The sequence below is a fragment of the Pollicipes pollicipes genome, unplaced genomic scaffold, assembly GCF_011947565.3.
Source record: "Pollicipes pollicipes isolate AB1234 unplaced genomic scaffold, Ppol_2.1 Scaffold_1693;HRSCAF=1982_pilon_pilon_pilon, whole genome shotgun sequence".
Classification (NCBI taxonomy): Eukaryota; Metazoa; Arthropoda; class Thecostraca; order Pollicipedomorpha; family Pollicipedidae; genus Pollicipes; species Pollicipes pollicipes.
Genome location: NW_023595978.1, coordinates 7,856 through 25,098, shown reverse-complemented (window position 1 = coordinate 25,098; position 17,243 = coordinate 7,856). Strand labels below are relative to the sequence as shown.

The 17,243-nt window shown below is 55.2% G+C and overlaps 1 protein-coding gene across 1 annotated transcript in view; it reads right to left on the bottom strand.

Moving 5' to 3' along the window:
- Positions 1 to 16,955, bottom strand: part of LOC119095546 (eye-specific diacylglycerol kinase) — an 80,587-nt gene extending 63,632 nt beyond the window's left edge. The window contains exons 1-2 of the mRNA XM_037218401.1: positions 16,766 to 16,955; positions 8,130 to 8,289 (exon numbers count right to left, since the gene is read on the bottom strand). Of these exons, the coding sequence (XP_037074296.1) occupies positions 8,130 to 8,183 (54 nt within the window). The 5' untranslated portion in view covers positions 8,184 to 8,289; positions 16,766 to 16,955. The remainder of the gene's footprint in view (positions 1 to 8,129; positions 8,290 to 16,765) is intronic.
- Positions 16,956 to 17,243: the final 288 nt, after the last annotated feature.

The window sequence follows — 17,243 nt, the reverse complement described above, 5'->3', positions numbered from 1 at the left end:
GCGCGGGAGCAGGCGACTGACACCTCTCGGCGACAGGCGAGCGCGGGCCGACGCCGGCGACGTTCGGGCGACGACGCCGGCTGGGAGGCGGTGCCGGAGCAGGCGACTGACACCTCTCGACGACACAGGCGAGCGCGGGCCGACGCCTGCGACATTCGGGGCGGCGGCGCCGGCTGGGAGCGGCGCGGGGCAGGCGGCTGACGCCTCTCGGCGACAGAGGCGAGCGCGGGGCGACGCCGGCTGGGAGGCGGCGCGGGAGCAGGCACTGACACCTCTCGGCGACAGAGGCGAGCGGCGCTAGGATCCAGTCCGAGCCGCTGGCAGATTAGTTGTGGTCTATGGGGAGGGGGATTTGGAACAGGGTCGAAGTCAAAGGCCATGGCGTGCTCGTTTGCCTGTGTGTCGTTCATTCCGAAGCGTGAGGCGGAAGAAATTGGGGCGAAGATTACCGTCAGGTGAAATGCAATGCACAGGCTTTAACACCTTTTTCACAGGCCTTAACGTGAGCGCACCGTCCCAAGCTGCGTCCATACACGGAGTTCCTAAGACAAGCAGCCGGCTCACGGGTGGTGTTGAACAGTGGATGACCTTTAGCTGGAGCTAACAGGCAAGTGTTATCCTTAGCGCTGATGTGAGCAATATTCGTATCTAACAAGATTACTAATTTTACTTTCGTTCAAATACGTCTTACTCCATGACTTTCAAAACCCTGTCCGTGGCAAAATGAAACCACACCAGTTATTTTAATCGACTAAACTGGTGAATGTACATTCTTTTTTGGATTTTCAGCATTACAAGGGGCTACAACCTGTCTAGGATTCCAAGATGAAAAACTTTTACAAATCACAATGCATAGCAGCATGGCGATGAAGTTCTAGCATGATCTGTGGAGGCATTGAACGCTTCTGCAATATGCGCGTAGGTAACTTTTCAGGGTACACCAATACAAAAATACAAAGTCATTTTAAAATGGAATGCAATTTCCATGAGCAAAACCCAGTTAAAACCACTTCACGACAAACTGTGCTTAACTTTTTCTTATGGCAGCGAGCCAGTACCACGGCAATAAATGTGCCATCTTAAGATAACATGACACATTTGTTCACGTCACCAATCTTGCAAATTCGTTTAAACATAAGATTGTGCGATTTCTTGGTAGGTTCGAGAGCATCTCTACGGCAGAAAGGTTCGTTTACGCTACGGCGTTCCCGGGTTGGCGATCGGCAGGTAATTCACGCCCCAGGATGCCGCTCAGCAATAACCCTTCCTGGGGGGGGGGGGGGGGGGGGGGGATACCGAGCAGTGATCCCTGCTCGAAGGGTGCCACCGAAGGGTGATGCATGTCCGGGAGACGCTGCGAGACGTTCATGCCTGTACGGGAGACGCTACGAGACGCTGATGCTCGTCTAGGAGACGCCACGAGACGCTGGTGCCGGCCTGGCGCCGGCCGAGTGACGGCACCATAGCGGCCACCTGCCCCCCAGAATAATTCAGCCCGCTGAGGCGCCGACCGCGTCGCAGAGCAGGCACACAGCCGCGCCATCACTAATGCACGGTGTTCAATACGGCGGCGGCGGCGGCCGTGCGGTACGCCGCCGCCGGACCGGCCGGTCGGTCAGCAGCCCGAGCCGCCACGCCCAGCGGCGGCGCGTGACGCCGGCCGCCGCCGCCGCAGCGGAGGCGATCGCGGCACGCGTCACAGCCGCCGCCGCCCGGGCCGCCCGTCCGCGGGCCGCCAGGCACCAGGCCGGGAAGAGGCCGCTGTCTGCTGGCGCACGGGCTCCTCACGACGCACCACCAGTGGCACGTCTATTGCGGGATCAATATCGCGGCGCCAGAGCGCATTACACCACAGCAATTGAGGACTGCTCGCATAGGACAATAGTGCACTTAACGGCCAACTTTGCGACGTTCCGAAGTCCCAGGAAGCCGTACGTCACTGAAGGGTGAGGTGTCCACTGAGGCCGGCAGCCGAGGAATGAGTGGCGGCATTCATAGACAATATCTGTGGCCACTAAATGTCATCCAGAGCGTGACTGGGTCAGCAATATTTAACTCGCGGGGGTAAGGTGGAGTGGTGGGGTTGACGGCCATTCGCCTATTCACAACGCTGCACAGTTTAACGGCTACCCGTCGGAACTAGCCTGCAAACTTCTCAGTCAGGGCTTGCCGGTCTTTGAAATCCTCTTCACACTGCTTAAAGTGAGGCAACAAACATTCGAAGCACGCGGCCAGGCACAGAGCAATTCGGGAGGAGGAGAGCGGCACTAGCCACCTCCCTGGGGCGTCAGCGCCACAACCATGGCCCCAGGAGGTCGGAGGGCCATCCAGCTCGCGGGCCACAAGGCGGATGCGTCCTAATGCGTGGCTGCGGCACCGCCACATTTCACGACGCAGCAATATAGGACAAATTTCCGAAGGAAGACTGAAGCATAAAGTGGTGTGTTTTTATCACCTTACGAACGTCATTGCGAAAAAAAACATTTAGTCGCACGGTTACTCAACACCACTCCTTGTTCAGTCACAAAACAGGATTGTCCGCTGGTAACAAAGACATGCTTTTCTGTCTGGGAAAAGCATTCTGCTTGGACAGACAGTCGCCGGCCTAAGTACCTCATACCATACCCGACTCGTTATGTTACGCTGAGCAACGGGCATAAAACGCGGCATTTGGTGCCATACGTTCTAAACTGCCGATACCAATCGTACTCAGCATATTTCCTCCATGATATTTTCGGGCAGCGAAAAACGCGTATTTATATTCCTGGTCAGCTTATTAAGCACGGCCCAGCATGTTAACGCAGCAGCCAGCGCATTCTTTACGTGAGCATTCGCGACATTTCGGCATTGCTTAGCACCGCACCTGGAACAACGCGCCGTAGATCACTGGCATCTCGATTCCCAACGTTCTGCACCGGTCACGCGCCTGACATGCTGACTGAGGTCATGACAGCGCGGCGGAGCACTACGGGATCAGACGTCGCCAAAAGTCGCTGCCGGTGGCCGAGGCGCCGGCCATTTCAGCGCCAAGGTGTGCCGCGCTGGTGTACGGCTCACAGGACGCCGTTCGATTTCCCTCACGTCATCACGGCACCAGACACGCCGAGCAAACAGCTATACCGCAGGTTCAAACCGCGTCCTGGTCCGCAGCCGTTGGCGGCAAAGGGGTCGTGACGAAAGTGCCCACATTGGGCCATGTCCACCAATGCTTCAAAGTAAGCGAAAGCAAGCGATTATATCTAACCAGGAATTTCGTCGCTGTTTTTCTTCTCCCCTCACTTGACATTTTTTTGCTGCGAAAACACAAAGCCCCTTGTTTTTTAAGCAGACCTTTACCGCAAAATCTTCGCAAATTTTGACTACATCGCGTTAGCCGCCCGCGCCACACGCAATCGATAGGGCCATGCTAGCCGCCGGGAATCTATAGCGGACGGGCCGCAGCGCTAACGACACATTGATCTGGTGGGCGGGCCGAGGTGGATTAAAAGCCGGGCTCAGCGTCCCTGATCGGCAGCTGATAGTCGTGTGCTTCCCGTCATCGGAATCCCTTGTGATCCTGCGATGTCAAGTCTAACGGATCACAATCACGCTAGCTTCCGATAGGCATGGCCTTAACTGATACCAGATGTTCCCCCTATTATTATTTTTAGTTTTTTCTTTTCGCGCTCTGTTGGCGCACTGTTCACATTGGCTGAAGCTGCAGGACCGCGGCCAGTGACCCCACTCATCCTTGATCGACCTGCTTTTCAACATTGGGGAAATAATTACACGCACGCGGATAACGAGAGCGCTCCCGACGACTGACGACATATAATTTCGGACGAAAGTTCAATGAAAGGCAGGATGTAATTACAGAGCTACAAACAATGAAAGGCAGGACGTCATTACAAAGTTATATTGCAACGTGACAGTTTGCGTCGCTCTGCAACGGAAGTACGGGATTGACATTTTGTTGATTCAGGCGCTCACTACAATGCCCCGCGAACTTGTGATGTATTGCAGCATTTCAAATGAAATCGATGCGAAAACGACGAAAAGAGCACAAAATGCATTCTATTCACTGATGGCGCCATACAGCAAGGCTTCACGTCACTTTTCCAGCTGACAAACCTTTCCAATCGTGTAATTAGGTGCGAGCGATATGCAAAACTGAACACTCATCAGGTTAGAGACTACATGGGTTGCCGAATCCCTGTTTTGCCATTTGCGAGCTGCCTGCCACATAAGATATGTTACTTTTACATAATCAGACATTGTAATTATTGCATCAACATAACGCCAAGAAAAAAACATCTAAATAGACATCTCAGCCCACTTGCATATTATCAGACACTGTGGCAGGCAATCCGAAACTATTCATAGCCAGGATCACCCCCAGCCCAAAGTGCGCTCTTGATCAGGCCTGTAGTCGGCCCAGCTGTTTCTTCGCTATCTTACCTAAGCACGCAGCAAGTGATCGGCCAAATGATGCAATAATGTATAATAAGCATGTCTGCGTCACCCGCTTGTTGAGATTGCACTGTGAGATCTGTACTAGTGCTGTTCGCTTTCATTAATGGCGTTAGCAAAATTCAAAGGTGACATATGCATTTTAATGGGTACCATACTGTTTAAATACCAAATTTTAAAACTTTAAAAAGCAAACCTTCAATATCTTTAATTAGAGAGCTCATGAACAATAACCAGCAAACAATATTTATGATATGCCTACGTCATCCAGTACACTACAAACCTTAGTCTAAGTGACTCGGTGGTTGTAAACAATATAGGATTTAAGCGATCGCTAGTAGATTTGTTTTGATGCGTCCATTTCGATAATCACGCTCATTTCGTGCAGAAAGCTCAGGCAAGCCTAAGCTCCTGTGGAAACCTATCACAAGAGTTTACGTTTTGCAACTGTATTGGTGTATACTGATGAACATGGCCGGGTATAGCCAACCCAATGTGTGTCTCAGCCAGGGCACATTAGGTGGTGTTTTGGGTTAACAGGTTCCCATCGCAAGCCTTATCAATTAGCATATTAAAATCATAATGGTGCCTAGCCGCACAAAATTAACATTTGACACGGTTTGAAAGGCGAAGCCCTTCTAATTTCTGAGGTACATGCCTGTGAAAATGGGGAAAGGTATATCGGGGAAAGCATTTCCAGGTCTAAGTGGTATTCATGACGTCATAATGACGTCATTCAACTCCTGCCATTCCATAACCCATACGGTGATCAAGGCCGAAGAAAATATAAGCGTCGAGGTGTTCATATTTGGCGTTAGTGAACGCGATTTCCAGATATAAGGGCCGTCAATTGGCTCTCAATCAATGTTGCTCAAGGCACAATGACGTAATCAAACCATAACGCATTACGGAGCATATTCATTAAACAGAGAATTGTGATGCCTAGAACAATTTTTTCCACTTGATAAGCATACCAATAGTTACACGTGAGTTCGTTCTTTCAAATATAATGCTCGCTTGAACATCTTCGAATGTGAAACATCCCCTTTAACTGACATATGGGCATAACGTAGGCGTTATATAAAATAATACCCATGTTATTTTACTTCAATATCTTCAAATGCGAAACATCCCCTTAAACTCATATATGGGCAAAACACAGGTATTATCGTTCTGAGTTCGGGGATGGTCGCCGCTAATTTCAGCGTATGCAGAACCAGTGTTTCAGGAGTAGACATGCTGTATTGCAAATTCACATTACAAAGTCACCAGAACACTTATAATTATGGTGCCAATGTGCCGATTTTTTGGCGAATTTTGCTACAACCTAGAAATATCAAGCGTAACATGCAATTGCAGTCTTGGGTTTTAAGGGAGGGGGTTCTGCGCTGAATTTTTAGGCGAAATTTGCCGCAGCCTTAAGATGTTTAACGCAACATGCATTTTGCAGTCTCGGGTGCTAAGGAAGTGTGTTTTTCTAGCCTTGTTTTTTCTTTAACTAGATAAACCAGTCAGCTTCTTTCGAGTCCTGCAACTTGTCAACCACAACTCTATTTAAATGATACAGGTGTGACTGAAATGTGGTAGCTTGGCCTGCAGAGCTGTCATCGCTGTTCCTTTTTCATGCTTGGCTTTCTTGAGCTCAAATGCGAAGCCTTTTTCTTAAGCCACGCCTTGGCATGGCCTATTTTGCCTCAGGGTCCGGTTTTCATACGCCGTACTCAAGTGTAAGTATAGCGTCTTGCCTGCGGTGTGAAAATATAGCATGATTGACGTCTAATTTATTATAATATTATTCATCGCAACCTCACCCATTGAACGCTCTAATTATGATATATTGGTTTTTAGAAATATACATGAACTTGATTGAACAGTACTTTATTGAGACATGAGTTGCCTTATATATGCATATATATATATATATATATATGCAGTTTTATATATATATATATATATATATATATATATATATATGCAATATAATTACATTACACTACAATTACAATACAATTACAATACTATATATATATATATATATATATATATATATATATATATATACATATATATGCAATATTATTACATCACACTACAATTACAATACAATATATATATATATATATATATATATATATATATATATATATTGTTTAAGATCTAGGATGTGTCGCTTATCCATTCTCAAAAGTAATCTATGGTTACTCAGTTTATGACGGCAAATGACACACTTAAAATCTGAGCGCAAAACACTAACAAATAACAAAAACTTGCCATTGCATTGGCCAGTACTATCCTGTCCCGAAAAAACAAATATTTCTTTATCAACACAGAACACATGAGCATTACACAACGTGTTTGCATATTCAACCTAGCAAATCACACTACTAAATTCTAATGACCCATTCCCGCGTGGTTTTGTCAGTGCCAAGCTCATCGTCTCCGTGATTTGTTTGCGATGCTGCCCCAGAGATGATGCAAAAGTTTGATTGATTTGCAAGCCTAGTGCTGGTGTGTAGTCATGGATGAGTAATTCTTTCAAGATGCTGAGTTTCTGGTCCAGATTCGGAATCGATTTCACTCGAGGGAAGAGAGCACAAGAATGCATGCACGCATTCCGAAAACCAGGACTCCTCGCCGTCAATCAGCTGAACAGTGTGTCCGACATTTACAACTACATTCAGACCAGCGGGTGCGCTTCGGCAAAAAAGGACGACACAACTATGCGGGGTCGTGTGGCGTAACGCCACACACATGCCGTCCGCGTCCGCTACGTGTTATACATAATGTATAACATATATATATGTATATATATATATATATATATATATATATATATATAAAGTTTTCATCACTTCCAGGCATGTGTCCATGTACCCACTATGTCCAGCGGGTACATGAGGCACATCGCGCCGGCTGCTCGTGGGTCCTACTCATCCCGACAGGCAGGATTCCAAGAGGCCATCCTTCTCCCAAAATCGAAGCCAAGCAAAGCCATGGACATCGCGGCTTTTTATAGTGCCAAACGGCGTACTTCAGACCCGTTAGGTCGTCCCCGGTACGCCCATTACGTTCCATTCAAGTGCCCCGAGCGCATAAAACGTGCATTGGGTATTACGCTCTAAGCTGAGAGACCATCTAATGCTGCAATTCGGACTCGTGGTTTAGCCAACCGTGCTCAAAACAGTCTCAAAATAACCACCGCGGACTTGGCATGCCAATAACCGGGTCGGGCCATGCCTCCCACTGATTGAGTGTGTAAAGTGATCGGTAAGACCGCGATGCTAGGCTACCGGCATGCATCACGTCATCGCCAAGATCGCAGTCACATATGAATTTCGAGTAGTCAGCTGCATGAAGCGAAGACTTTTCACCACTTTCTGGCCGCACGGTGTATGCAGCGTGCGTTTGTATTTACAATCCACCATTTGTATACTACATTTGTGCATACAATCCGAGTTAGCGTTTGTATTTACAATCCACATTTCAAGCAATCGATAAACACCAGGAATCGGTGCGTTAGGTAATTTCCAGCCTACATACCCACACGGTAAGCACGGTTTGAAAGCCGCGTCGGTTGTACCTACTTTCGCTTCATGAAACAGGACGCTGGTGGGGCAGGCAGAATTCTGGCATGCTGATCAGTGGGAACTGGTGGGCAGAGGGGAAGGGGGAATACTTACGCAACAGTCCTGCTCGGGCACGTAGCAGAAATCGCCCGAGGCCGAGGTGGGCATCCAGAGATGTTCGCCAATGACGGCTGCCTCGCTCCAGTCACACGTGCTGCGCAGCGTGCGCCGGCCGCCCTCCGCCTCGATCTCGATCTCGCCGGTGGCCGCCTTTCTGCGGAGCACAGCGGGGGCCGCGGCGTCAGCGCCGCCGCTTCGCTGGGCCCCAACACGCCACGCGGCAGGCGGCGGCCGGGGAACGGACGGCAGCGCCGCCCTGGCCACCGGTCTGTCGTCGTCGCCGTCACATTTACGTCCGGGGCCACCCGCGACACGTCACGGGCACGCGGCGGCATGGGCGTCGATGAGATGGGCGCCGACGTGAGGCACCGCAGCATTTCTGTGTGGGCACCCGGCCTTTGTCTTGTGCACATCACACATGCGCCGGGCTGTAACAGCTGGCACGGCTGCTCGCAGCTGCGCGAGCCGGGCGCGCCGGATAATGGACAACAAAAAGCCCCAATACACTATTCAGCGCAGGGGTAATATATTCAGCACGGCGCCGACGATGTCCCACGTCACGTGCCAATGTCTGGACAATACAACGCTCACAGTACACACGAACAATTAATTATATAACTATCATTATATAATTGGGTACTGTTCATGAGGAAGTTGCGAAAATAGCATTGGGGCATAATGCTCGCGAACAAACGAACTTAGCCAGGTCTGGAGCTGCGGAACAATTCATGGTAGTTGGGTACCAGGGTGGTTCGAGACCGAACTCGGTTGGCGTGCCGCACTCACACCAGTGACTCACACTCAGGACTACCAGTCAGTGACTATTAGTCAGGGGACATCAGAGGTGAACGTTACTTAACGCTGCTCGTCGACGAGTTCTGTCCAATGACTGTTCCACGGACGCTAGACCCCGCGGACAGACCACGTGCAGTGGGAGCGGAGAAAATTGGATTCGACTCGCGGTCTCTTGAAATAGTTTTACTCACCTCACTGGTTGAAAACTGCAGGAGCGTTCTCGCTGTTCCGTTTACGAGCTCTCGCAGAACAATTCCAATCCCTCGAGAACTCTGTTTCTCGACTAAACGGCGGCACTATAAATAGACCCCGACATCCGGCAGTGTCATGCTCTGCTCCCAGAGCCATAGCGAACTCGCACGACATACTTGAACAAATTGCAACAAAATGGCTCCGCTTCGCCTCACCCAGCCACAGGAAGTCTCTTTAACTAGCTGCCGGAGTGCACCTTGACACGGCGGAAGCAATTCCGCCACAAGCGAGGACAGAATATGCTTCGTGTGGATCGTTGTGAAGTTCGGACGATATAGCAGTTAGAATCACATTGAGGAGATATAATGCAGGCATAAAGTGAATGCAAATGATGGTGACGGCTGGTCTGGGTTCAGATAGAATGTCACTAGGAGGTTTAGGTTGGATGTCGTCACGAGCCATTTGCGAGAAACAGCCAAATAAGTGTGAATACCAGAACCGAGATTATTCGCGTGAGTTATGCAGACGCACACAGAAGCAGGAAAGGCATCTTGCCGCATGGAAGACATCAATAGCGTCATTTCTTCCAATGTCCAGTGAGCGAGGCCTCTGGACAGCGAGCACACCCAGCATTCGTAGCATTTAAGGGGCGCGTCCCCAGATCGATAAAACCTTTCCCCGGTCGGGAGAAAGCGGCAGACCGAATAGCCGCACGACTAGGCAGCTGAGCGCGGCCGTATCGTTAGGTTCCGGAGCAGACGTGCAAGTCAGGTGTTGAATGAGAAACATTCCCGACGATAGCTTATCTGGCGGTGACACAGAGCGGAAATATGGGTCAGGAATCGGGGATGGGATGGGCCTCGCTCGACACAACTGAACACCATCCCGATGGACTAAATACGTGGAAAGACAAGCAACGCGTCAAGGTCTCCTTTCCGCACCCTAGCCCTCAAACAGAAAAATGCTGGATGACCTGATTTGCGTCTGATACAAGTCAATGCATCTAACTCCGCTGGCACCTATGGTCATCGCTTCATAGGGCTGCAGGCATCTCAATATTCTGAGACCAGCGGGTGGTCCGCAATTTCAGTGCAGGCTACGACTACGGAAAACACGACCAACTTCAAGAACCTTCGAATAAAACTTCAATTGACTTTATTACATTGCCGCTTGACGTCTTGGAAGATTTGCACTTCCAACGGCGCGAATTACGTACTATGAAAGGGGCGCTTTCCATTCTCAAGCTTGACAACGTTCATTGAAACCAAGTTATCTGCATTTTGTTAACCCCTGACATACAGGGGAGGCTTTCCTTTATGGCATGCCAAGATATAGCCAATCACCTCAACTAAATGCAATCGCACACATTCATATTGTTCAACAATATTTTTCACAGGCATATTCGTGGCGCAAAAGGACGACTGACTTAGATGCTGAGAAAAGAGGAAAAGATGTAGACTAGTACTGTTGCTGCTATTTGGGGCTCGAGATCCCATTTAAATGCATCAGGGGCCCACTTCTCATGTTTTTGAAAGCTTCATGACTTTTTAAACTGCTAAAAAGCACTTAAACCTTCGGCTCCAATAGGAACCTCCACCACCTCCTAGATGTTAGCTAAATTATTTAAAAGGATGCATTGTACGCGACGGGGTTTGACAAACTTTGAAGGCCTGTGGAAGAAGCGAGGAGGTAAGCCTAAGCACATGACTACCATCAATTAAATGCCAACCAGGATGAATAGCCACAAAAAGCTTTGGAGCTTTCCGCCTACAACGAGGGACACGCAAGAGGTTCTTTCCGAAGCCCGTTGTTAAGAGACCAATGGACGTGTTAACTGATCTGTTAAAGGCATTACTTTCACGTGACACACCGCACGACAAAAGATGCTCCAACGAAGCTCGCAGATACCAACTAGTTCACCTGAGCCTGGACGCAGGTGTATTCCGAAGATTAGCAGCGTTGAGAGCAACGACGCCCGCGGCACAAGTTCACAGTCTCTCCATACGCGGCAGCAAACTCGGCCCACCCATCACCGCACCGGCGGGATTCCGCGCTGACCGCACAGCTCGTGCGAGCGCGTGCACAGCACACCTCCCGTGCGAAAGGTACACAACGCATACGTGGTGCGAGCGCGTGCGCAGCACACCTCCCGTGTGAAGGGAACATACCACACACGTGGTGCGAACGGGTGCGTAGCGCCCTTCCCCATGGGGAGGACACCCCACGCACAGGCGGAGTGGTCAATGACCAACTACGCCTTCTTTGTCCGGCACCAGCAAGCGACGGCGCGGCCGGCTCGGGCGAACGCGCCCGCGCCCGCCGAAACCTGCTTCACCGCTCGCATCGCCCCAGTCGCGTCAAGCGAGCAGTGGCAGCCACTCCCTCGCCGGGCACGGGCCGCCGGCGGCCGCGGCGTTCCACGTACTTCGCTCGGCCGGCGCTCTGCTGCCTGGTGTCGCCTCCGCCGGCACCTGTTCCCGCTGGCGGTCCGGGCGGCGGCAGCGAGCGCAGACCGCACTCCGGCCAGCAGCGGACGCTCAGCAGCTGTACAGCGACCGTGTCCGACGGCGGCCAGCACAGCACCCGGCTCAGCCAGCACAGCACCGCCCTGAGCCAGCGGCACACCAGCACCAGCACGGACCAGCCGCCGAACAGCATGCGCGGTGCCGCGGACGCTGCCGCCTCGGCCGCGGCGCCGGCCGCACCGCAAATGTCGCGACCGGGCGGCCGGCGCCGCGGGACGGCAGCGGATGCCTATCAGTGCCGGACGTCGCGCGAGCTTGACCGGACGCGCGCCGCTCTGTTGACACCACCGCGTCAGCCCACACCGCCGGCGGCCGGCGGCAGCGGCGTCACAGTCGACACATTGCGCTCCGCGGCGGCGGCCGGCGCCCCACGACAGGGAGGGCAGCAGGTGACAGGCGGCACAACGTGTCCCGTGAGGACTGACAGCCGGCTCCAAGCGGCTCAGGGGCCCAGTACTGGCCGGCACACGTGCCCACGGGAGTCCGCTGGCGCCTGACACCAGCTGCCCCGAGCAACTGGGCTGCAGGCGACAGGACCGAGCGGTGGCGAGGCCCGGGTCGCAGACCGTGGTCGCGAGGCCCGGGTCACCGACCGCCAGTGACCTGCAGATAGAGCACGCGCCGACAGAGCGGGATAGGCGGAGCGTGGCCGGCCGCGTGCGCGGGCGCAAAGGAGACCCAGATCCTGCCCAGGGCCGCTCGTACATTTCGGTCTCCTCTTTTTAGAGCCTCCGAAGATCCCCTTTTTGCAGGATTCCAACCACCGTTTTGGGCCTGCGCAGTGGCCCTGTGCTCCGACCTCTCGCTTGGGGAACTCCCAGTGGCACTGACAGCCGGCACTCCGACTCAAAGATCGTACCATCGGGCCGCACATTTAAGCGGAATCTTTCTTTTTCCTCTTTCTGGCTTAATTTTCAAGTAGAAGTCGCGTTCTTTTAAGCACAGAGTGCACTCCTTTCAGACCACAGCTTTCAGAGCACATCTCGATAAATCAAATCAAACCTTCCAGACCACACCTTCTACCCCAGCCCTTCACCTGTCGCACCTTTCAGACCACACCTTAATATGTCATACATTTCAGGTCACACCTTAACCTGTCACACGTTTCACACCACACCTCCACCTATCACTCTTTTCAGACCACACCCTCACATGCCACACTTCTAAGACCACACTTTCACCCGCCACACCCTTCAGACAACACCTGCGCGCCCCACCCGTTCGGGATACCGCCCGGACCACCCAACCCATCCTGCCGTTAAGGCCCCCCTCCTCGCCGAACCGCCCTGAGTTAACACATCACGGACCGGGGCTCCTACGAAGCTGAGCGGACGCGACCGCTCCCTGCCGCGGAGATGTCACCGCACCGGGACGGACACGGAGAGCGGGGCGGCGACAGCGGCCCAGCGCAATTACCGCACCGGGACGGACACGGAGAGCGGGGCGGCGACAGCGGTGCAGCGCAATTACCGCACCGGGACGGACGCGGAGAGCGGGGCGGCGACAGCGGCGCAGCGCAGTTATCGCACCGGGACGGACGCGGAGAGCGGGGCGGCGACAGCGGCCCAGCGCAATTACCGCACCGGGACGGACACGGAGAGCGGGGCGGCGACAGCGGTGCAGCGCAGTTATCGCACCGGGACGGACGCGGAGAGCGGGGCGGCGACAGCGGTGCAGCGCAATTACCGCACCGGGACGGACGCGGAGAGCGGGGCGGCGACAGCGGCGCGGTGCAGTTACCGCACCGGGGCGGACGCGGAGAGCGGGGCGGCGACAGCGGCGCGGCGCAGTTACCGCACCGGGGCGGACGCGGAGAGCGGGGCGGCGACAGCGGCGCGGTGCAGTTACCGCACCGGGGCGGACGCGGAGAGCGGGGGCGGCGACAGCGGCGCGGTGCAGTTACCGCACCGGGGCGGACGCGGAGAGCGGGGCGGCGACAGCGGCGCGGTGCAGTTACCGCACCGGGACGGACGCGGAGAGCGGGGCGGCGACAGCGGCCCAGCGCAGTTACCGCACCGACAGGATCAAAGCGCGGGCGGAACGGGCCCCGACAGGCTCCGTCCAGTCAACGGGAGGACAGCGCTGTCGCTCGCCGGTGCTGAGACATCAAAGGCTGCTACGGCGGCCGGTGGGTGGGCCCGTCCTGACGACGGCCGGCGCCGATAGCACGACGGCGGAGACGCGCCAGATTGTTGAGGTCTGACAGAAAGCTCCGATGTGCACATGCTCTGTGACAACCTTTGGAACGGAGGGAGTGCAATGAGATCGAACCAAGAACTAGCATCCAGACGCTCCGTTCAAGCACAAAAATTCCGCTGTCCCAGCACGAGGACATGGGGACGAACGGTTGAAAACATGAAAGGCCTGTGGCTGATAATATCTTCTCTGCCTCACAAGGCTTACTTGTGTGCCGGCTTCCAGACGGGCCAGCTATAATATGAATGCAGGATATAAGAGATGTTTGATATGTGAGAGGCCTCCTCTGAGTAAAATAAGTGTCAAAACGTGTCCGTCGGCAAGTCTGAATCTCAAAACAGGAGGGAGAAGGACGCTCAGCACAACACCTCACATGCTCGGCTACGGCCGAAAGCTTCAAACGCTACGAACCGTCGTCGGAGAGTGCTCTCACGCCAGCAGCAGCTCATTCAACCAGGAGACATTCCACGCACCCAGCAGACAACCTTTCACGCGCCGACACCGCAGCACCTGCCGCAGCGGCAGCGAGGGCGCCACCAGCAGCCCTGTTTATCTCCGCGAGCGTGCTCCACTCCCGAATTAAGCCCGTTCCGCTGCGGCGGCGTACCGGGCACGGCGGCCCTCGAGCCGCCGCCGCGGGCCTGGCCTCGTTACCGCACCTGCTCGCTGCCTGCGGCGGCTAATTGTCTGCAGCCGCCGGGTCACGGAGGCGGTTGATTGTGTCATTAGGTGGCGGTCCGGCCGGGGCGAACGGCGGCACAATCCCGTCGCTGACGAGGGTGGCGCGTCGCAGGACCCCACTGTCGCTGCAGCGGCCGGTTAGCGAGACGGAATAGCGCCGCTGACTCGTAGTCGGCACATAAAGGGACCGCCCTGCCACTCAGCCTCGACAGCAGTCGGTTAACACCGCCAAGCTGACGGGCTGACAGGGCACGATCGTCCTGCCACTCCGGGTACAGCGCCACCGCCCCGCCACTCCGGGTACAGCGCAACCGCCCCGCCACTCCGGATACAGCGCCACCATCCTGCCACTCCGGGTACAGCGCCACCGTCCCGCCACTCCGGGTACAGCGCCACCGCCCCGCCACTCCGGGCACAGCGCAACCGTCCCGCCACTCCGGGTACAGTGCCACCGCACCGCCACTCCGGGTACAGCGCAGCAACCCTACCGAGGGCGCATGACACCGACAGGCCAGACTTGGATTGTGATTGTGATTGTGATTATCGTCGTGTCGCGATCGTAGTCGTGATCGTGATCGTGATCGTGATCGTGATCGTGATTGCGATTGTGATTGTGATTGTGATTATGGTTGTGATTGTGATTGTGATTGTGGTTGTGATTCGTGGGCGTGGTCGTGGGCGTGGTCGTGGTCGTGGTCGTGGTCGTGGTCGTGGTCGTGGTCGTGGTCGTGGTCGTGGTCGTGGTTGTGATCGTGGTCGCGTTGTCCAAGCACGAGTCGGCATCGGTGGCCTTATGCGCTGCCCTCCATTTGCCCTCCAAATGCCAGGGGAGAATCTAATCATCCCGCAGTTCTCTCCAGAGCGCCACATTTCCAGGACGCGAGCCGAATGGCAATGTCGTGTTTTGTTAACCGCGGCTGCTTTTCTACAAAAGAAGAGACGATCACCCCGAAAAATGACACAAATTCGAGCGGAACAGGTCGCATTGTTCACCATCCAGCGCGTCCGCGAACTTCGCACCTGTTCCCGTCGGCAAAACGGACGGGCAGAGCTCTGCGAAACGCTTCCAACAAAGGGAGATCTATTAGGGTGAGGCACGACAGCATCCAGCCTTTTAAGAACTCAGATTTCCGGTCACATGCTTCACACAGACCGGCTGGATGTTGCGGCGACCGGGCCGATAGCCAGCCTATACACGGCGGACACGGAGTGGCGCCATCCACACTGCCAGGCCGCCAGCGCCAGTCGACTGCCGTGGGGATGACTGCGGGCCTTCGCCCAGCTGTAGGTCGGGCATAGGCCCGACCGGCATCACCAGCACGCAACAGGCCGCACCCGCGCGGTGGGGGGCGCACCACACGTCATGTCATCATAAATAAACAGTCAGCGTGCAAGACTGGGGGACAAGGGATGACGACCGAACGGCGTTCGGCAGCGGCGTATGCATCACGTGCGTTCGCCAGGCGCCGAAGATTGGTGGTCGCGCCAGATATTCCTGCCGTGTACGCAAACAGCCGTCCTTGAGCCCGAACACGCAGCGACGTCGCGGACCGTCGGCACACCTATCAGCGTGGACAGGCCGCGCTGACGGGCTGAAGGAGCCACAGTCCGGCCCAGATAGGGTCAGGTCAGGTCATGTCATGTCAGGTCAGGTCAGGTCAGGTCAGGGGAGGGCAGGGCACATCAGCGCGAGAGTGAAAGAGCGTCATGCTGCGGCTCAGTCAGGTCAGGTCAGGTCAGGGCAGGGCAGGTCAGGGCAGGTCAGGTCAGGTCAGGGCAGGGCAGGGCAGGGCAGGGCAGGGCAGATCAGGGCAGGGCAGGGCAGGGCAGGGCAGGGCAGATCAGCGCGGGAGTGAAAGAGCGTCATGCTGCGGCTCAGTCAGGTCAGGAGAATGCGAATTACGCTACGACCCAGGACAGTGTTTCTGGACAGACGGTCTCTACGCCCGTGCGAATGCGTACAATCCTTCAACTTGGTGTTGCTGTAACATTCGCGAAATTCGCATCGGATCCGCGAAACTTCGCTGCAATCGTATTTCAGAGGCGGGAGTGCCATTCTGGCGAGGGTAGGTCACGCGACGAACGTCGGCCATCGACCCGAGCGGCGCCGCGGCGCGGCTCGCCGGGCGCGGCTCGCCGGGCGCGGCGTGGCGATGTCAGGGGCGCCCCGGCTCGCCACGCCCGATCGATGTCAGGGACCGCGCGCGTGGCGGCCGACCTGTTGCCGGCCGGCCCACTGACCTGCTGCGCCGACGGAACGGCAGGTAGGCCGTGTACGCGCACTGTTCCTCGGTTGGGAAGCCGATGTCGACCGAGGTGGAGCGCACCGGCCGGTCGGCCACCTCCAGCAGCAGGCCGGTCTCCAGGCTCTGCGTGTGGCGCGGCGTCAGGCTCGGTTCTGCAGAGGCGCACCGGCGCACCGGCCCGCCGACGGCGCGCTCCGACAGCTCGGGCACCTCCAGCCAGATCTCGGTGTAGTCGCCGATGTCGCTGCTCGAGCCCAGGAACCAGGAGCGCTCGCTGCCGTCGGCAATCGAGTCGCGCGACAGCTGCGACGCCGTGGTGCCGAGCGACACCTGGCGCGAGCTCTGCCGCGACGGCGGCGCCGAGCGGGCCGCCAGCGACGTTTGTCGCGTCGGCGGGTGCGTCACCAGCGAGGTCTGGCGGCTGGGCGGCGCCGACGATACGACCATCGAGCTCTGACGCGGCAGGTAGTGCG